Here is a 22,915-nt window from a genome sequence, read left to right as displayed (position 1 = left end):
AGCAATTAGGCCCTGTCCACATGGACACGGGTATTTTTATAACCGTGACTTTTTTTACGCGGTTCGGCCGTTCGTCCACACGAACACGCACTGAAACCGAACATTTTTGAAAACCCCGGCCAGGGTGGGGATTTTCAGAAACGCCGGTTACAGTGTTGTCGTGTAGACCGTGGGGTTTTTGCCTTGCGACGTCAGAGTGTGCGCCGTTATCCGCTGTGTTTGACGTCAGATTTGCACTTCTGATTGGCCAACGTGGCTTTACGGTTAAGGTTTATATCGCCGCCTGCTGGCGTGGCATGCTCTTGACCGTGCTTGATAGCGTGTTTTTGCGTTTTCATGTAGACGGAGACCGAGCATGTGTGGACGGGATTTTTTTTAAAACGCTGTAGGAAAAACTCTGGTTATAAAAATACCCGTGTCCGTGTGGACAAGGCCTTAGTCTCATAGCATTTCTGGCTCATGATTGGCAAAAATAATAAAATAAATCTGCATTCAGACCAGAGCAACTATGAGCAAAGATGGCATATTTTCTCTAGTCGAGTTGCTGCCATTGAAATAAATGGGAATGCTAACTAGATAGTTCCCCCAGGTTTCATCTGACAAAATCAAACAGAATATTTTAACCCTTGACTCACTTCTGACCGGTCTCAGGAGTCAGACAGACATGGTGACAGACTATAGAATCTCACTGAGCCTTCACCTTTAACTGCTCGTGCCACAGAGATAGAGGGAGCGAGAGCATCTAACCAATCAGCGCCTTGGCTGAGAGGGAGAGGACGTCTATATATTTGCTTGAGAATGTTTGCGCATGTTGACAGTGTTTGTGCATGTCACTCTTCAAAGACTTCACTTGATCTCTCTCCCTCTCTTGTGTCTCTTTTTCTCCTTTTGTTTTGTCACTTTCCACACCAGGTTTGGCATCTTGCCTGGGCAGCACCAATAAATCTTTGCATACCTAAAAAGCAGATGCAGAAAAGTATGTCTGGAAATCAGGGGCGTAGCCAGTATTGGGCCAGGGCGGCACTGGCCCGCCCACATTACTCACTGGCCCGCCCAGACAAGTTTGATAAAAAATACATTTTTAGTTTATTTTTATTAAAATGTATTTAAGAAAATATATTAATATATACCTGATTTATTGTTGACTGCTGTGTGTGTTTAATTCGTTTTCCGAATAAAATGGAACTGTCGAAGCAAGTTGTAGAAAGCCTCCCTCCGGAACGTTATTGGTTGCTATGGTTGCTATGGGGTTCCGACAGGAAAACTCACAGCGCCACAATATTGGCTAAACAACTTTCTTTAATGTGCTATTTGAAAAAAGCAAGAGTTGAGGAAGAAGACACGCCACTGCCTTCATCTACCGAGTCCACACAGCCCAGATCTTCAGACTCATTAACCCACAAGAAGGCTAGTCAGGTGCTGGTGGCGGCTGCTTCTTGCTCCCTCTCTCCTCATCAGCCTGACGCGGGTTTCCCCGCCGATCTAACTGCGATATTATTATTTTAGCTTACTTTATTTTCGGGTGAAATGTCTTTGCACTGCTGACCAGCCTGAATAAAATAGACAGGTTATTGTCTACACTGGTTTGTCCAGCCTTTTTTCTAAGCTCTGTTGGTTGAACATGATGATTTGCCGAATATAAAGGTGTAACTGTTTTTGCAGTTTGTCTATTAATTTTTCTACTCTCTAAGGTTAATTATTACTGAAGTCATTTTTTTCTATGAAAAAACTATTGGCCCACTCACATTTTCACTGGCCCACCCAAAATACAATTTCTGCCTACGCCACTGCTGGAAATTACATCAACATTCTCATCCATTATTCAGCTTCTGAACTCCAGTGCCAAGGCACACACACACACACACACAGAGCAGAGAGAACATGATGGCTAACTGTAACACACACACACACACAAAGTTTCCTAGGCAATACCAAAGCAAGTGTTTCATCAGTATTTGCTTACTAATTGTGTTTGTGTACATTTGTGGACACATGCAGAGAGCATGTGAAGTGCACTTAAGAGACTCACTTAGTGTCAATGAAGCTCAATCTGACCAGTGAGAGTTCCACAAGCTCTGTGTTTATGTGTCAATCAACCAAAACACAAACAGACTGTGCTGACAACATCAGTCGCAAAACCTGTCACGAGTGAACACTCACAAACTCAACCCAGTGGTTATAGCTTGCCTGTTTTGCTGGTTTTAAAGCGGGTGTAGGGGGTGGTAGCCAGCCGGTCTCCAATACTGACCAGCTGGATACCAGTTAAATACTAGCTTGACCACGGAGTTAAACAACCTAAGAACAGCAAGCCACTTTTGCCTGTTTCTTTATACAGTACACTGAACCTTAATTCCCTAACTACACACATTAGTGAAATTTCAAAAAGGTCCATTGTCTATTGTAGCGATGTTTGAGGCACAGCTCACACAGAAGTCACTTTCAAACCAAGCAGTTTTTGGTTGGCCAATGTGTCGAATCCACGTGACCAATTTGAACTTGTTATGGGGAAATCTTTCATCCTCAAGCAGAATTCAAGATCGCATTGATCCCTATTGAAATGACTGGATTCGCCCACGAATATCTGCTGAACAACGGTAATGTGGACACAATTCGAAACATCAAAACAAAAATCATATAATAGGCCTATACACATACAAAACACAGTGTGCATCTAAATATGGATATGTTTTGAGCTTGGTGCAAGCAGGCTTATCTGCTTCTGAGAAGACACATTGTTCTTCTTCGAATGCCCTCTTTAACCTTGTCTTCAGCCAATAAGGAAGAAGATGTTATGCAGCTTGCAGTTTCTTTAACACTTTATATGGTATAAGCTAGTTAGATTAAAAATTTCCATTACATAAATATAATCAAAACATTGTATTTGTCTATTACCGGTAGTTTTATAAGTTTATTACATAGACCATATTTAATTGACTATTAACAGATTTGAAGCTGTACTGTCATTCAATATGAAAATACATTTTGATTTGGTTAACTATGTATATAAATGTGTTCTTAATCAATGGTCTTAATAATTGTAGCGGTCTCATCTCGTGCGCTTTCTTTCACAGGTGCAGTTGCATAGTAAACATGAGGTAAATAAAGTCAAATAAAAAAAATGACAGAGCCTCAGCTGCTTCTCATCACTTGTACTTTTGTTAAGATATTCATATAGACTATGCAAATGTTACATTCATCACCGTAACCATTCATAAATACTCTAGTTTGTATAATAATAACGATATTTATGAATACTATAAACTCCTCGCAGAGCCGTTTAAAAACTTTTCCAACGGTTCTGTTTTATGGTTAAGACTGGTGACATGGTGCTCAATGACAGTTGGGTGATTTTCGCTCTCCACTTCCTGTGAAGTGATGTATCAGTGTTCTCCTATTCCCTACGATGTTTGCAGTGCCCTTCGAACTGAACATGTTCACTCCCTTCAGATTGGAATCTCACTTAAGATGGCGGAATACCCTGTGAAGTCCACTTCGCAGTCCACTTACGTTCGAATGAAACGCACTTGGCGAAGGGAGCAATAAAAGACTCAGGTGCGTTTCATTTGAACGTAAGTGGACTGCGAAGTGGACTTCACAGGGTATTCCGCCATCTTAAGTAAGATTCCAATCTGAAGGGAGTGAACATGTTCAGTTCGAAGGGCTTCAAACAGCTTCATTATGACACACAAGTGCCCTGCTCCCTCCAAAGTCCCCACTTCAAGTGCTCTGCCCTTCAGAGTGAGTAGGGCATAGGGATGCTCACCTCCGATTGGATTTGCCCCATTGATGTCCAGTTCAAGGATTTATTGAGGTTATTCTGTATACATGTTGATATTTGAGGTCTACAATTAAACAGAAATAAGGAACAATTAAGTAGGTTTATAAACGGTATTACAAACAGCACAAACAAAGTGAATTACAAATGACATTTGTGGGGCCTAACAAGTAGAAAAACTGGTTGAATAAATATCTTATAAATAGCAATTAGTAACACAAGAATTCAATAGCACAAACAAGATTAGTATATAATGAGCTGTTTCCATCCAAAGATACAATATAAATTAAATGACTTACTTTGTAATCAATCACTTACAGGAACAAACATGCAAAACTCCAGAACATAATACAAGCACCCATAATACAAGTCCGGGAATATAGTGTAATTTGTAACAAGCGTATAGACCTTATGTGCCAGAGAAACAAGCACACAGCTATCTTTAGAATTTTGTGTTTGAACGTCCATTTTTGCATTAGATCTGTATATTTCTATGTATTCCTTGATGCTGTGGAAATACAAACCAGAAGACAACACAAGCGCATGCACTGAAAAGGGGCGTGGCTACATCAGGGCTGGATCGGGATATTTGGGACAATAATATTAGTAGTATAGGCCTGTGTTTTAATCAGCCAAAAAAATTACAGACATTTTTTGTAACTAGTTTTACAAGAATGTTTAGTAATTTGGCATAACTCTCAAATCATTCTGTGGCAAAACAAATGCTATAGTCTACACATGCTCAGACAATCAGAGCACGGCAGTTGAACAGAAACATCACCTTGTCACAGAAGATTTCATATTTAGCTCTGTTTGTTTCGCCTTTCGTCGCACCTGTGAACTCTCAATTGAAATGTGATTTTAAGGCTGGAATACTAATGCGAATGCTAATTCACCCCTGTTGTCTGTTCATGGTTACTCGCAGACGAAGGGTATTTTGCCATTCAACATGATCTGCCAGCCACACACACAGTCACACGTTTGTTTTTGTATCACGGTCCCTTCTTTGACTTCGACTGTTTAATACTGAAGTAACAATATTTTATATCCCCTTTAACCCTTTTTATAGTATCATTAATTAAATATATATGTTTAATTAAGTGGTTTTCCTCGTGGGGAACATTGGTTGCTGATTTCAGGATTTATATCCTCTGGGGGTAGCCAAAACTTGATGGATACACTCTAGAGACACACACTTGATCATCCTTTTTCACTTGTGAGTTATTAAAAGACTGTGCATTTACATGCTTCTTTTTAGTTCATCATTCCTGTTTTGCCCAGCAAATGAGCAGTTCAGAGTAAAAACAGTTGTTAGGACTTTGAAGGAAAGAATGTGTCATTGAATATTCAGATATTCAGAGAGCACATGATGGCTAACTGTCAGACACACACACACACACACACACACACACACACACACACACACACACACACACACACACACACACACACACACACAGACTAATCCTCTTACACTGCAGGCTGAGCTGTAGGGCTCGGCTGGTCATGACTGTTGCTGGCAGCCTCAGCTACCTGCTGCCACATGTTTCTCTCTATCTCTCTCTCTCTCTCTCTCTCTCTCTCTGTGTGTGTGTGTGTGTGTCTCAGTGAATGTGTGCAGTGTTCACTTAAACATAACCTGTAAAATAAGAGTTTAAACTCAAAAACGGCTAAATCAAACTCATCTGTCAATTAGGGTTGGATGCATGACCTATGTTTGTGTGTGTGTATGCTTACGTTCAAATGTATTTCTCAGTTTGTTCAAATTAATGGACCTCCAGAAACCACGGCAACAGCATTCCCCTCATGCTAGACTATGTTGTGATGTCACAAAGCTGTACACAGTTGCCTTGGCAATGACTGGATGAAGCCCTAGTGGGTTTTTTTCTTCTTTGTGCATCTAACTGGCTCCAAGAGAATTTGCATACAGAAATAACCACTGTTTGCTGTATCCAGAACATTGTAATGCTGCACAAAGCCGGATTTCTTGAGTTGCTTCTCTTTGAAGTTGGATTATGGTTTTGTTCCAAATTGGAATAGACATAAAAAGCACAAAACTCCCCATTCTCATGGCCTCTAGAATATAAATTAGAGTCAAATAATTCATTGAAACAAAATTATAATTGTTACCATACACTTTTGTAAACCCTGCAAGGAGAAATTGTTATTTTCGATGAATTATGTGGAACCAAACTTACAATGGAAACCTATGAGGCAAGGCAATATAAGAGTTTAAAAGCAATGCCAGTTCATATTGTTGGTAAAAGCATAAAGCACTTATATGAATTATTCTGTACGGAAATGTTTGGGGTCATAAGATTTTTTTTGTTTAAAAAAAAAAATTCAATGAAAACAGTTTTGCTGCTTAAATATTTTTGTGGAAACCGTGATACATCGTGATACTGTATCCTTTGATGAATAGAAAGTTCAAAGTAACACAATTCTAACAAGAAAAATCAAATAACAAGCACAACTTTTGATCAATTTAATGTGTCCTTGCTGAATAAAAGTATTAATTATTTAAAAAAAAAAATCAAACTGACCCCAAACTTTTGAATATTGATTTATATATATAATAATTTTGAATGTTTGTATGTATAACAGTGTATATACTGTATACAGCCTATATACAGTACGTGTTATTATATTATTTCTTGTATCGACATGGTACTGAAATGAGTTCAAATATTGGGCCACAATGTTACAAAGTAATTTTTTATCTCAATAGTATTTCAAAACTGTGTGTATTACAACATTTATTTATTTTCAATGTAAGTGCATTGTTCAAAATGAGTAAACAGTACTGTTAAGAGTTTTTACAAACTGAATGTCAATTTAATGAAATTTTCTAATTTAATCCACAGAGTATGTCATCCTTTGCTCACCCTCATGTCATGTCAAACCATCTTTTGTCTACACTAAAAGTCGAACAGGTTTGGAACATCTTGAGGGCGAGTAGATGATGACAGAATTTTCATTTTTAGGTAAACTATCCCTTTAACGTTTATGCAACCTAGAAAACTCATCTTCTCAGTTCCAACATGAACTATTGAAATTCCAGCTCGCAAAAATATACCACATCTATCCATAGTCAGCATTTGCGTTGGTGTTTCAGTATAGTGTGAATGAAGTCTTTGTGATGGCATGGAGCATGACTGATGGTGCTGTCACACATGTAATGGAGCGAACAGCAGAAGTCACAGATGCTAATGCTATTCATCACTAATGCTGGGGAAAGATTCTCAGAACTCCAGAATTCCAGGGATTTAGTTCCACGCAAATGAGCTTGTTACAGATCTGCAACCTCTAGAGAAGTGTGTCCCAAGAGTTAAAATGAAAGTATGACACTTGGGGGTTGGGGAATATTGAAGCTGTCCATAAATTCCAACCCCTTTTTTTATTCTTTTTGCATTTGTTTTACACACTTTGTGACACTTAGGTCTGCTAAACCATACAACAATGATAAAAAATAAAAGCAAACTTGAAGTTAATAAATAGAACTCCTCTGTAATGTATTCACACAACTGTACAGTCCCATGGGCCATAGGACAATATGACCCTCAATGTCCCATAAATACAGAGATTCTGTGCAATCTTTTCATCCACACACCCCGCTGTGTCTACATGATTGTGCAACTCTTGGCTCTGTCCTCCCTGAGGGTCGGGGTGGGTTCAAGGGGCGTGTCTTGTGAGCTGACTGGCAGCAGAGGCTGATTAGATATGCGCTTGAGAGCGTGGCGCGAGGAGCTTCTCTTGAGGCTCGGGGCGGTTTCACGTCTGACGGACACGAGCGTGGTGATGTGAAAGACGTCCCGTACGCTGTTCACGCACATTCGGGATGAACATTCCACGTATGCAACTGCGCCCAGCTCGCGTGCTCGTAAACTCCCCTGATAGACAGACAGAAAGAAGTCAGCATCATTGTACCGTGTCAGAACTCTCCAGGAGCATTTACTTTCTCATTTCTCTATCAAAAAATCATTGCAATTTCCTTGTCACCCTTTTCTCTCTTTTGCGCTCTTTAATGTAAACTTTCTTATGGTACTTTCCTCGAATAGGGTGCAAAAATAATACCTGAAACTCCTCTAAAATGTCAGGGTTTTTTTTTTTTTTTTTTTTACAATAAATAGTCATTTTTGCCCATAATGCTTTAGAACTAAAAGTAGTGGGACACAGAGTTGTACCATTTTCACATAAAGTGCCATCTATTTCTCTCATTACAGAGTAGAATTATGGTGAGAACTAGGTGTTTCATAATGAAATGTTGCAACAGCGAGTTGACCCGCTCAGAGCATTGACGTAATAGAGGGAACATTTTCTACTGCTCCCTCTGTTTTAATGTGTAATTATAGAGCTTTCTTTTAGTGTCTACTCTGTGAGTGCTTCAATGGTTTCAATCACAAGATATGAGCGGTTGACATGACATTTCAAGCTGTGACATCAGTGTACTGCAGTGTGAGATGCTATACTTCATCTAAAAATATTTAAAACATTTTTATATAGTCCTTGAGGAAGGTAAATATATTTGGCTTACATAAAATAAATGTTTAATTAATCTTTTTTTTTTTAAATCTTAATTCATATAAATTTAGACACTATGAGTGATATTTGTGATGTTTTTTATGATTAGCTTGCTAGCAAACTTCCGACCATGTGTCTTAGTTCTTGTGTTTGTGTAGCAGCAGTTGAGTAAACGCTGATGTCCTATAACACAATCTTGCTTTTTTTCCCTTTGTGTTTTAGTCCCCTGAGTGTGTGAGAGAATGTGTGTAAACTCACCTGTTCATGAGTGACAGGTATGAGTCTCTGTTTGGACAGTTCTCGTAAGGTGCTGACATCTGTTCTCATATCCAACTTACAGCCAACCAACACCAACTTGGCATTAGGACAATACTCCTGAGCCTCCACCTGCCACTGAAAAAACGAAAGAAAGAATCTGTCAATTTAAATAAGAACATCTATCCACCTACTGACCTACCCACTTACCTAGCTATTGATCTAAACAACCTTTCAAAAGTTTGGGGGCATTTAAAAAACAAAAAGGAATTAATACTTTTATTCAGCAAGGATACACTAAATTGATAAAAACAAAGAGTAAAGATTTTACATGGTTACAAACGATATCTATCTATCTATCTATCTATCTATCTATCTATCTATCTATCTATCTATCTATCTATCTATCTATCTATCTATCTATCTATCTATCTATCTATCTATCTATCTATCTATCTATCTATCTATCTATCTATCTATCTATCATCTTACTTTCCTTCCTTATCCAGCTATTAGTACAGTTGTAATCAAAATTGTTCAACCCCCATTGCAAATCAGGTTTATTGGCAAAATTACATACTTTCAACTGTTTGCAATGAAAAAATCAGACAAAAGTAATTGAAATAGCTCAACACAACATGTTTCAAGTGGTTTCCTCAAATTCAACTGAAAATGCATCTTTTAATGACTTCTGCAGTCTCAAAATTATACAACTCCTTCATGGCAAGCATCTTTAGTACTAAGTAGAAAACCCTTTTGCTGTTATGACCTGCTGCAAACGAGATGTATAACCAGACACCAGCTTCTGGCAGCATTTCTGAGGAATCGTAGCCCATTCCTGATGAGCAATGACCTCCAGTTCAGTAATATGCTTGGGTTTGCGTGCTGCAAACGCCTTCTTCAAATCCCACCAAAGATTTTCTATGGGGTTCAAGCCAGGTGACTGTGATGGCCACTGTAGACTCTTTCAGGCCTTGGTGGAATTTAAGGTATGCTTGGGATCATTGTCCTGTTGGAAGGTCCAATGACACCCACACTTCAGCTTCCTCACTGACGGCATGTTTTCTCCAAGGATTTCCTGATACTTCAATAAATCCATCTTGCCTTCCACACGCTGCAGGTTTCCAGTGCCAGAGGCTGCAAAGCAGCCGCAGAGCATCACTACCACCATGCTTAACTGTAGACAGAGTGTTCTTTTCAGCATATGCTTCATTCTTCTTCCTTCTGACATACCGCTGAGACATAGGACCGAAAAGTTCCAGTTTTCTTTCATCGCTCCACAGAACAGTATCCCAAAACTTATGTGGCTTATTTAAATGATTTTGAGCACTTTTCTCGTGCTTTTGGGTCAGTAGTGGTGTACATTTTCATCTTGGAGTTCTGGCATGCGTTTAGTACGCACCTTATAATGAAAGCTTAAACCTCAGTGCCTGTTCCCACCAAGTCTTGCTGCAGGTCTTTTGCAGTCACTCGAGGGGTTTTCTAAACCTGCTTTATCAGAAATCTGGTTGCAGCCGTTGATAGCTTCCTTTTTCTGCCCCGTCCAGGTAGTGTAATCACGGTTTCTTTACATTTGAACTTGCGAACTATGCTTCCAATGGTGTATCTAGGAACATATTGTGCCTTCTCTATCTTTTTGTATCCTGTTTGTGAAGGGTGATGATATCTTCTCTTAACTTTTTGGGCCATTCTTTTGACTTATCCATATTTCTAACATGCAGTCAAACATGACACTCAATAAACCTAGCCAGTTCAGATATTTGGGGCCCTATCTTGCACCCAGCGCAATTTACTTTGTACACCGACGCACACCGGACTTTTCCCTCCACAGAGGCACATTGATAAATTAGTGAATGAACTTGCGCTCCCGGGGGCGGTCCAGCGAAAAGAGGAGGCGTGTTCCGGCGCAAACGTTCCCTGGTGCTATTTTGCAGTTTCAGAAAACAATTCCGCCACAGACCAGGAAAAACCTAGTCTAAAGTCAGTGGCACGTTATTCAGATGCTATTTTAACCCCCATGGGGTCGGCGGCGGGCGATCCTGTTAAGTGTCTATTTTTTTGTGTATACTAGATTAATATTTTTTTGTGTATGGAACTGGATTAATATTCTGAATGTTCTAAACCAATCTGACTTCTGACATGTAATGCTGCCTGGATCATAATCATACACTGTTCGTTCGTTGGCCAGAGGAGAACTGGCCCCCGACTGAGTCTGGTTTCTCCCCAGGTTTTTTTTCTCCATTCTGTCACTGATGGAGTTTTGGTTCCTTACCACTGTTGCCTTGGTTTTTGGCTTGCTTAGTTGGGGACTTTTAACATTCAACAATATTATTGATCTGCCTTACTTAAAGGGATAGTTCGGCCAAAAATGATATTTAAACCATGCATTACTCACCCTCAAGCCGTTCGTGATGCATATGTCAATCTTGTTTCAGGCGAACACATTTTCAGTTATTTTAGAAAATGTCTTAGACCCTTCAGTGGATAAAATGTGAAGCAATGGGGTCCACCTCCTTCAAGTCCCAAAATGTTCATATATCCTTCACAGAAGTAATCCATCCGGCTCCAGGGGGATAAACGAAGGCCTTATGAGGGTAATCCGTGCGGTTTTGTCGTAAAAATATATATATTTAAAACTTTATAAATGAAAATATCTGACTTCCGGCAACGATCGACGCGCGCCCACGGGTGATGTTTTGCTCTGCTCTCTGGCTGCGCGGGCGCGTTCGTTGTACGTCACGACGCTACGTCCTACCTCGTGCGCCGACTTCCATCACCCGTGGACGCGCGTCGATCGTTGACGGAAGTCATGTATTTTCATTTAAAAAGTTTTAAATATGTATATTTTTACGACAAAACCGCACGGATTACCCTCATAAGGCCTTCGTTTATCCCCCTTGAAGCCGGATGGATTACTTTTGTGAAGGATGTATGCACATTTTGGGACTTGAAGGAGGTGGACCCCATTGCTTCACATTATATCCACTGAAGGGTCTAAGACATTTTCTAAAATAACTGAAAATGTGTTCGTCTGAAACAAGATTGACATATGCATCTCGAACGGCTTGAGGGTGAGTAATGCATGGTTTAAATATCATTTTTGGCCGAACTATCCCTTTAAGGTGGACGATGACGCAATTTTATTCTAGAAACAAACTTTGTTGTATTATTTTCATGTTATCACTGTGAAGCTGCTTTGATACAATCTGTATTGTAAAAATTGCTATATAAATAAAGACGACTTGATTTGACTTGACTTATTTTGTTATATGTGACAGCAGTCGTCCGTGAGGGCCTGCTGTCTTTTACTTTCATTTGTTTCATTTATTGTATTAAAGTCTGTTGAATGTTCGCCGGTTCCCGCCTCCTCCTTCCCATTACAACTGAATTGCGTTACACACATTTACCCAAATTACTATACGCCTGTTTAACCGAAGCTAATGTCACTTCTCTGTCTTTTACGGCCCTGGCGAGAACGTTGGTCTCCTCGGCTGTGAACCGCTCCTGGCGTGCGTCTGGCAAATCCGCCATTATAATAGCAATCCGCCATGGAACAAGAGCGCCTGGTTTTAAAGGGAATGTGAGATGACGCTGTGATTGGTTTATTGCACATTACGCCCAAACCACACCTATGAGTAATGTAGCTACTTCAGATCAACCCATTTTAGATTTGCGAGATCTCGCAACCTGAGATCCGCCCACAAAGTTACTTGCGTTTCGCGTTTGATACTTGCATTTCAGATCGTTAAAATAGGGCCCTTTATGTGTTATAGCTCAAGCACACCTGGTGCAACTAATGAAGCCCTTGATTTGTTGCATCAGGTTGAGACAACAAATGTTTTGCAGATTTGTGCTGTTGTGAATCGGGATTCTATTCAGGGGGTTAAATAGTTTTGCGACTGCAAAGTCATTAAAAGTTGCATTTTTAGTTGAATTTGGGGAAACTACTTGAAACATTTGTTGTGTTGAGCTATTTCAATTACTTTTGTTTGATTTGTTTGTTGCAAACAACTGAAAGTCTGTAAATATTTCCAATAAACCTGATTTGCAATGGGAGTTGAATAATTTTGATTACAACTGTAATGTACAGATTTCAGTATTTAAATTTTGGGAATAATATTTAAATATTTTATTTAGTTTTTTAGCCAATACTTGCAATAGTTGTTTATGCTGTAATACAGTGAGCTTGTGGCACATTGTTTTTCTCCCTTCCTGTCATTTATGTGTGCATAATGAGTGAATAATGTAGTTTTGTGTGCGTGAGAGAGAGAATTAGGGAAACAATTTGACCAGCTATTGTCTGAATACTTACAAACACTCACACTCATACACATTCTAATCAAATCAGATTATATTTACACCAGTTTTTCCTAATTAACTATACAGCAAAGTAAACAACAACAGCTTCAAATCTCCTTTTACACCAGTGTAACTTGAAATGACCCAGACAAGGGTCCTTTTCAGGAACATTCCTGCTAATGCAGAACCATCCAGAGCCAGTTATTCAGACAGCTTATGTGTGAGCATGCATGGTGCATGTGTGTATTCACCAGCCCCTGCAAAGGTTCAGCAATCTCAGCTATGGCACCATTTCACAGGTTCTGAATGTGTTCAACCATCCATCAAACAGCACTGTGATCTTTAACCTTAAATGCCACCGTTAACTGGCCAATCGGAGGTCACCGCCTGCCTCTCAACATTCCACAACAGCCTTTAGCTACGCCCCTGTGGCCTCAGAGGTGAGATGCTGAAATGTAACAGCATTCAGTGTGTCTGGTGTGGCAGGGTTAGCATTAGGACAGTTAGAGAATGAAAGGCATTTAGAGGAATTTTGGGATAATTACATACATCAGATTAAATCACTCTCTAATAATTAAAAAAAGAAACCCATATACACTACCCATTCAAAGGTTTGGGTTCTGTCTTTGAAAGAAGTCTCTAAGGCTCACAAAGGCTGCATTTATTTGATCAAAATACAATATAAACAGTAATAGTGTGAAATATTATTACAATTTAAAAGAACTGTTCTTTATGTTAATATATTTTCAAATGTGATTTATTCCTGTGATGGCAAAGCTGTATTTTCAGCAGTCCTCGGTGTCACATGATGATGCTGGTTTGCTGCTCAATAAACATTTCTTATTATTATCAATGTTAAAAATATTTTTGTGGAAACCATAATTTTTTTTTTTGTTGGGATTATTTGGTAAATCGAAAAACAGCATTTATTTTAAATAGAACTCTTTTGTAAAATTGTAAATATTTTGATAACAGTCACTTTCAATCAGTTGAATGTGTCCTTGCTGAATAAAAGTATTAATTTTTGATTAGTGTTTACCGTTACTGTGATATAAATGTGATATTTGTTCATACTGCCCACTCTTCTTCCTACATCATCCGAATATCTTTTTCTCACCAGACATATAGACTTAAATAAAAAATAAAAAAACACATTTAAACCTTTCAGCGCTAGGCTCACACACTCATCACCACATAATTGCTGGCATCTGTGTTTAGGTAAAGCTTGTATTTTTGTGTAAATCCACAATGCCGTCATCTGCCAACTGCAAAACACCCACAAACAAAAACCTTTCTTAGTCAACAATTACATTGTGTTTTCACAGCGAGAGACTAACGCTGCAAGTATCTGAGTGTTTACAACTACAACTAATAATTCAATTCCAAAATGCACGTTTGCAAGTACATAAGTTTTTAGGATGAGAGAAAAGAAGAAAGGAAAGGAAAGGAGATTCTGACCTTCTTAGGGATGCTGTCCAGCGTCTCGGGTCTGCTGATATCAAAACAGATGAGCACAGCATCGCAGTCCGGATACGCAAGCGGTCGTACATTATCATAATACGAGGACCCTGCAGAACACAAGCACAGTGAGGGGTCAGGAGAAAAACGCTTCATTATAATAAAGCTGATGCTCAAATCAAAGAGCGAAACACTGCTAATGGTGTTCGCGAATGCTGTGGCACGTACAAATTATGTACAGTGGGTCATACAGCAGGGCAGATGATATAAAAGAATGATGTTTCTCCGGTGGTGAGTGCCTGAGCAGGAAGAGAGAGGGGTCAGTTTGATTCCAGCACAGTCATTTCTTTCTTTTTGGCTATGTTGGTGTCCATTCTGCTCATAATGTGTGTATATTGTGCACATTATGTAAAAGTTTTTAAGCCTCCCCTTGTCAAAGGGTTCGGGGCAACATTCCTGGTTTACCCATTGTTTCCCACAATGCAATGTGGCTAACTTGACACCATTTCCAGTGTAATTGAATGAATTCAAAGTAATACAGCAAAGATTTTTTATGTCTCTGTTTTTATGCATTAAAACATTTTACATGAAATACAAATGCTAAATAATTGGTTTTATTTCCAGTAAAATAACTGAACACCACTAATGAAATGTAATTGAGGTCATTATCAGTGTTATTTTAGTATCATTGAGGTACTAGTTTTTATTTATTAAATAAAAAACAGTTTTTATTCATATTTTGAATTAGTTTTTATATTTCCCCAATTTATTTTAATTTTAGTTAAAGCTTTTTTGTGTATTTTTGACATTTTTAACATGTCTATATATTATTTTCTATTTCAGTTTTAGTTATTTTCAGTACATTAAGTTTTATTTTAAATTTTATTTTGTTTATTTTATTCCAAGTAAAAAAAGGTTTTAGTTTTAGTTAACTATAATACCCCTTTTCTATAAACTCTCTCCATGGCTTTGTTCTCAATGGAAAACGGACACTGCTTACTGTGCAGTATATACTGCTTTTTATTTGCAACATTAGTATTACAGTAGAATATTAGCACGGTACTAAGCTATTGTTGTCACCTGATCTCACTGCATTGTGTGTTTAAATTAGTGGTGTCCAGTTATAATCACTGAAATAAAACATTTTGTGTAATATTTGCTCATTTGTCAAGAAATAGATCAAGAAACAGATACAAATAGTAGTTATGTTGCTTCTAGATCATTTGTGATGTTGGAAATAGAAGATAAGCAAGTTTAGGTCAGCATTGTGGTATACATATAGAAAATTTGCATAACGTGCACAGTATACATACTTACTGCCACTGTCTACAAATGCCATACTCTCTGTCTTTCCTGATCTCCTCTCTCAAACTTTGTATTCATCTCTCACTCTCCTGTCCTTCCCTCGAGTGAGGACACAAATCCAGACATAGACAGTGAGAGATAGGGAGGGAAAGAGAGAGGACGTGTGAGAGTGACAATGAGTGTTTGAAGCGCTGATCAAAGCTATCAGTTATTATGGGTTGGCCTCAGGAGTCACCCTATGAGCTACATGTCCCACAATCCTCTCTGGCAGATCTGTCAACCACAGCCACGGAAAGATGGTTGAATCTAATTTCTTGGATTAGAATGGAAATAAGGATAAGAAGAAACTAATAAAATTTTACAGAGAAAGAGGCTGGAATGGAAAGAAAGGCTGATATTGCTTGTTTGTTGTTTGTCGCCATGTTGAGTGTGCTTGTCCACAGGGACACTTTTTTCTGTTCTCACTGCAACAGCTTCTAAAATACACTTGCTTACTTAGCTGTTTAAATGAGGACACACTATAGACTTATATCGTTTATTTTTAAATAAGGTTAATGCTGTACACATGTATTGATCATTGTTAGTTTGTTAGTTAATGCATTAAATAATTTTAACAAATGAGACCTTATTATAAAGTGTCATAATAATAAATAATAATAATCATAAAAATAATACTTTATGCCTTCATAATGATATATAATAATAATGTTACCTTTCATAAATGGTAAGATTATTCATATATTATTAGTTTTATTATTACTATTATAAATAATAAACATATTATAATGTCATATTCTATTAATTTCCCTTTTTGTTATCATAATAATAATACTACTGTACAACTGATCTATATAATGACATATAGATCAGTGTACTGTACCCCTTCATAAAAAGGTAAGTGTTTCATACATTATTATTATTAATAGAATAATAATAAAATGTGTTTTAATAATTTTCCTTTCATTGTGTATGAATGGAATGTCCCCTAAAAGGGCAAGTCTGTCAAAATTTTTAATTTTTAATTATACTTCGCTAAGTTCTTGGGACAGATTTGTACCCACAGTACAGCTCAGTAAACCCAACACACACACACACACACACGCACGCACGCACGCACGCACACACACACACACACAGTGTTTACTGTACAGCTGCGCCGCATCGCAGCCTCTGTAAGTGTGTAAACACTTCCTAGCACTTCTGTTGTCTGTACCTGTTTAACAATTTAAACACCTTCTCATTTATGGTCACTCTTCTCTGCCTATGCAAAAACATTCACACCATGTTAAAAAGCATTCATTTCCTGTCTTGTTTGCAGTGGATGTTATATATAACTCCAGAAATCTCTGCCAGTTGTTTTATTTTCTAGACATTATTACTGTGATTATGTCTGTTAGTGCTAGACATAATTTGTATCTTGTCAAGAACAGTGTGTCCATATGAAATGCTGACCTGAATGTTTGCCAGTAAACATTCTCCTCTTCCAGTCCCTAGATTCCCCTCTTGCCAGCTGTGTGTGTGTGTGTGTGTGTGTGTGTGTGTGCGTGTGTGTGAGACTGAAGCAGAACTCTATGGGATGTCATTACAGATTGTTGAAGATGTAGCCGTAAGCACAAGAGTGTCGGTTAGCTCAGGATCCAGCACCACACATATGCTCACACACACATCCGCAGACACCTCATTAAGACCCATCAGAGACACAGCAAGATTACCTGTGTGAATCTGTGTTTATGTTTGCATTTTTGTAGATCTAAACGGGCCTAAAGGCAATGAGCAAATAGGCTAAGCAGAATTCAAATTCCCTCAATTCAAAAAAGGATAAAGGGATAGTTCACCCAAACATTTAAATCCAGTCATCATTTACTCACCTTCATGTCATTCTAAACCTATATGACTTGTATATTTTGAAGAATGTTTTAACTGTTTTTGTCCATGCAATGAAAGTCTACGAGGTTCAAAACAACATTGAATCCCATTACATTTTCTTTTGAATTTCACAGATGAAAATATTTTAAATTTTCCCTTTAAGCTCTATGAACAACATCTGGTCCATGCAGTTGATTACCATTTTCAACTAATTTCTCAGAATGTCACACAAAAATCACATTGACAGGTATGTGATTAAAATGGAAGTCTTTGGTGTAAACGTACCACTACAGCCCCATAGACTTTCTTATAAGTGGATTTCAGTCAACACGTTGTTTTTTGGTTTTACCAACTAAGGGGGGACTCGATATCTGAAAATACAGAGGGAAATGCTTAAGAAAAATTTAACAAAACAAATCACACTTGGTGAAACAAAAGAGCCTCTCATTACCATTCAGCGTTCTCATTACTCATTTCTCATCAAATTATTGCCCTAGTTCTCCAGATGATCGGGCCGATACTCCCATGTCCCATCCAGTTCTAGATTTTCATTGTGACAAATTAAGATTTATTCATATGTTTACATCATTTTGTAGCACTTAAAGCTAATCCCTTTTATGTCAAAATACTTTATTTTATCCCAGCTTAAAGGCCCTTGCACACTGAGTCCGAAATTCACGTCCGAAATTTTCGCACGTTAAAAAATAAATACGACCTCACGTTATGTCAATGACGCTTGCACACTGCCTCCGAAACTTTCGTCCGTCATTAAAAAAATCGAATCGGGTTCGATTTTCTGCGTTTTTCGCATCCGTAGCAAGCAGTTTGAATGGTGTTTTGACAATTCAGAGCCACCGAATCACGAATACGAAAAAACGCATACGAAAATTTCGGACTCAGTGTGCAATGGCCTTAATGTGTGGAGACAAATATAAGCAGTTGTTATCTTGGAAATAAAAATACTTTTATATATGTATATATGTATAATATATAAATGTTGTTGTTGTTTAAACTTAACATTTGTCAAGAAAAAGATTTTGTAGCTGATTCTACTTGTGGCTCATTTATCATGCTGGAGATGGAAGGTCAAGTCAAGTGCATTGCATTGTGGGATACAGTATTAAATGCAGTTTGCCCTATTGCATGCTACACAATTTTCCCAAATGTAAAAGGTCATCTTGGTATTCTGTGCATACAAAATTTGAATGCGGTATACGTACTTCAGTATGTAAGAGTAGTATGCAAGTAGTATGTAAAACTTAGACTAGTATGTTCATATGCATTTCCAAACATTTGCTGTTGTTTTTGCGACACATCTGGTGGCGAAAGAGATGCAGAAAGCACCTTTAATGCATGTGACCATACATAGGGCCATACTTTTGTTATGTTTGCCTTAAATTTAGTCTCCAAGTTACACCAACTTGTGCATCATTTTATGTTATTTGGTAAGACATTATTGGTTATTAAGTATATCTAAATATACATATACTTTTGCACACATAGCCGCTGGGTGCCTGGCTGTTGTCAAGAGGGCTTACTGACACCCCTTTTAAACAGTGATAAAGTTCACAACCAGTTGAACTTCATTATCATGCTGAAACATGGACTCCTGTGTCCCAGACTGTGTATGAGAGCACTTACAGTAAAGCGAAGATTTACTCTCGACAGGGTTACAGTCTCACCCTTGCACAACCCTACAGACCAACAACAGTGGGAGAGGAAAACATTCCCATAGGAACTTAAAAATGGAGATGACAAGAAAAGAAATTCCCATAAAGGACTTTTATAGCAGGGTGGGGAAACATACAGAGGCCTAGAGCGGGGGATTTATGGGTCACGCTTGCTGAGAAACAACTGAAGTGTGTGTCAGGACGAGTAGCTTAACACCAAGTGTGCTACAATCCACACTGGTAATACTGTCCAAACACACATGCACAGCCCGGAACATATTACTTGAGTTCTGGCTAACTAAGTTCTGGCTTGTTTTAAAGAAGAGAAGCTAGAATCCACACACTAAGCCATTTATATTACAGATCTCACCCAGAGATACAGTCCAGAACTCAAAAGCAATATAACAGGATCATATACTACTCTAAATTAATAAACTCTGTATTGTCTATTGTGCATTGTTAAATCAAAGCAGTGCGAGTTCTGCTACCCGACTCTTGTGAGTCACTCCAGCGAACCAAAGAGCCATTTTCAATTACTCTAATACAAAAACACAAGGGGTCAGCCAGGCCATGGGAGCGGTCAGCAGGGACAGGAATGAACCGCGTCCATGCACTAGGCTAGACTGGCACCAGGATTTGTTACAGTAGAATGTTTGCTATTGCATCTATCTGTCTATCCATGAGGAGGTTTCAAAATGTACACTCCCAAACTGTCCTAATCAGTCTGACGCCACTAGAGAGTACAATAAGTCACAGTAGACGATAGATCACTGGCTATGTTTGGAGTGGAATACTAGTATACTAACTATTGCATACTGCCTAATATATTGTAATATGAATGATATATAATGTATATATTTATTATATATAGAATATATTTATTATTATATATGTAATGAACTGAGCCATAAGTATATATAATACCAAATATAATGAGCCAGTAAGAGCTGTGCCTGTATGTGTTATGTGAATGTGGAACAGTGTACATGATGATTATAGTTGACTGTATTACGAGCATGGTTTTTTAAGCGAGTGGTGTGAAATTATCCTGCACGTTTTAAAAAAAGAGTCAAAAAATGATCAAATTGTTAAAAATCAGTGACATTTCTTCTGCCAAAGCCGCTTTAAGGCAAGCCTACAAGGTTAGCAAAAAATAGCGTAACACTGTGGTATGCAGAGATAGAGGCTTTTTTTAAATAGATGTCAATAGAGGAGAGGCTTCACTACGCTGAATAAACCGCTTTTGTGAGGAAACAGCTTATCATTTAATGAATCGACAGCCTCTCGGCTAATCTTCAACGTGTTTGCTCTTAAACATTCGTTTTTAATTGATCTATTTTTCGACTTGACACAGAGAAAACAATGGTGTTTTATAAGAGAAGTCACGGACAGGTAGGACAAGTAGACACAATTGCACAACAGGTAGGATTCAGTTGACGGCACTTCTCATTCATTTCTATGGTACTTGCAAACAGTGACTGACTATCGCACAACTCTGAACGAAATTCAATGACGTCAAGGCTGTAATTTGATTGGTTATCAAGTCAAACGTGATCTAAGTTCCAATGTTTTCCTATGTTAGAGCCATGGATGGACCATAGTATCTTCCAATAATAAGACCATCTCTGCTTCTGGTTCAGGTCAAATGCAGTGCATTGTGGGATACCGTATTGTGAACCATGTGCTCTTTTGTATACTGCAGTTTGGTAAATGTAGTAGGTCAGTCATGTGTTTTGATGATTTCTCAAAAATAAGTAAATAAAATTTTGCCTATTTTTCACATAAAAGTGGGCACGGTCATTGTAATTTGAATGTGTTGAGACGTCCGGGTTTATCTACTGATATTTTAGCTGTACAAAAACAGCTAAAATAATCCATTATCAAATCCATTATGATTTTACAAACTGCTACTTGTTTTTGAATAATTTTAATTTAATATCGTAACCATCAACACACTGGTTTGTAGCGCATATTATTTTACCATTTGCAGCATTTTGTTATTCTTCTAGTTGTTTCCCAACAGCGGCAAATGAATTGGAAGTCTTGGCACATTCACAGAAAATACTATAGCTTACTTCCGTGATAAAAAATATGGTGGATAAAAACAGCAGTATATTACGTATAGCATACTATTCAGAAAATGGTTTCATTTGATGCCATGCCAGATCTTACCTGATGTATCCCACATGTTCAGCTCGATGCGGTGCTTATCGATCTCAAAGCTCGCAGTGTAGTTCTCAAACACCGTGGGCACATAATTCTGCAATGAAAAATCATATGGTACATCATTTTAGTGGACTATGACAGTACATCAACTATTTAAAGTTGGCATGAAACAGAAGTTGCGATAGAGTTCTTCCCTATTGTGGTGTATATCTGAGTGAAACGGCTTCTCAAACAAGAAAAAATGTAGGGCGGGAATTTATTTTGTCTATTGACATTTGATTGCATGGTTGTGGTTTGCTATTGCTGTGATGCATTGTGAGTGACAGGTTGCCCTGCCCTCACATCATCAGCAAAGACATGTAGCAGCAATTTTGATTTCATGGTGACTTTAAAATAGCTTACTTTTGAACAAAGTTTTGTGTGATCTACTTGCGACGTATGTAACAATAAATGATCTTTATGTTTTATCCGATACCAACCTCGCGCAGCCTGGCAGCCATACGGTTAGTCATCTATTTTAACTAAATAAGTTGCATAGATTGGTCTAATTTGAGAAAAAAAAGTAAATTTGATTATACCTTGGCTAACGTCGAGTTGGTCAGACTAGTTCTTAAGACATAATCGCTGTGTTTATGCAACTGGGCCTAACTTGCAATATAACTTTTATAGTTTTGTAATGAAATGTTATTTGAAAAGAACATGGGATACGAACAGTTTCCACCTTTTTTGCGCTCAAGTGCGACATGATGAACGGGACATCATGCAGTTTATTTAATTAACTCATAACAATGTATGAACTTGAATCGCATTATTAAATCAACTTCAATGCAAGATGTTCATTGGTTTAAAACAGACATACTATTAGGCTACTACGACTGTTGTCATCACTCCACTCGTCTAATTTAGTAACTTATTTTCTGTTTTTATAGTAATATGACATTAATGATAAATGATGGGTTCACCTCTGGGTAGCTGTCCTTGGCGAACACATGCAGCAGCGCAGTCTTTCCACACTGAGTGTCACCGACCACCACGATCTTACAGCGACTGCACTGTCCTTCCATCATCATCATCACTATCAGCACTGTCCTAGCGCTTAACCAACACCATCCGCTGCCTGATGACGGAGCTTTATAACGCAGAATGAATGATTCAGAGTGAGTCTGTCTGAGCTGACGGCTATGTGCCAGGGAGAGAGTCCACTCACACTGGCGTGGCGCGCGCCCCTCCCCGCCCGTCCTCCTGTCAGTCTCCTGGTTCCCACGGTGACACCACGCGCTGAGTCTCGCGCGTCACGCGCCTCGTGCTGGCGCTGGCGCTCTCTCTCTCTCTCTCTCTCTCTCTCTCTCTCTCTCTCTCTCTCTCTCTCTCTCTCTCTCTCTCTCTCTCTCTCTCTCTCTCTCTCTCTCTCTCTCTCTCTCTCTCTCTCTCTCTCTCTCTCTCTCTCTCTCTCTCTCTCTCTCTCTCTCTCTCTCTCTCTCTCTCTCTCTCGACTCAGCTCTCAGACCCTTGATTTCTAATGACACGTTGCCGATCTAGCCTTCCTAATGATTGAGGTTTGGGCATGGTGTAAATTAAACGACCCCTCTGGCTCGTGTAT

General features: G+C 38.5%; 1 protein-coding gene across 1 annotated transcript; it reads right to left on the bottom strand.

Annotated features, from left to right (window-relative positions):
- Positions 1-7,117: 7,117 nt before the first annotated feature.
- rnd2 (Rho family GTPase 2) lies at positions 7,118-22,614 on the bottom strand. Its single transcript, XM_056239903.1, has 5 exons — positions 22,278-22,614; positions 21,322-21,409; positions 14,309-14,418; positions 8,555-8,689; positions 7,118-7,665 (listed from the first exon to the last, which is right to left on the bottom strand). Exons 1-5 carry the CDS (start codon positions 22,386-22,388, stop codon positions 7,396-7,398), a joined length of 714 nt encoding a protein of 237 aa, XP_056095878.1. The 5' UTR covers positions 22,389-22,614; the 3' UTR covers positions 7,118-7,395.
- Positions 22,615-22,915: the final 301 nt, after the last annotated feature.

Source organism: Rhinichthys klamathensis, unplaced genomic scaffold (genome assembly GCF_029890125.1).
Source record: "Rhinichthys klamathensis goyatoka isolate OS25496 unplaced genomic scaffold, OSU_Roscu_1.1 h1tg000571l_1, whole genome shotgun sequence".
Classification (NCBI taxonomy): Eukaryota; Metazoa; Chordata; class Actinopteri; order Cypriniformes; family Leuciscidae; genus Rhinichthys; species Rhinichthys klamathensis.
This window is presented reverse-complemented; position numbering and strand designations above follow the sequence as displayed.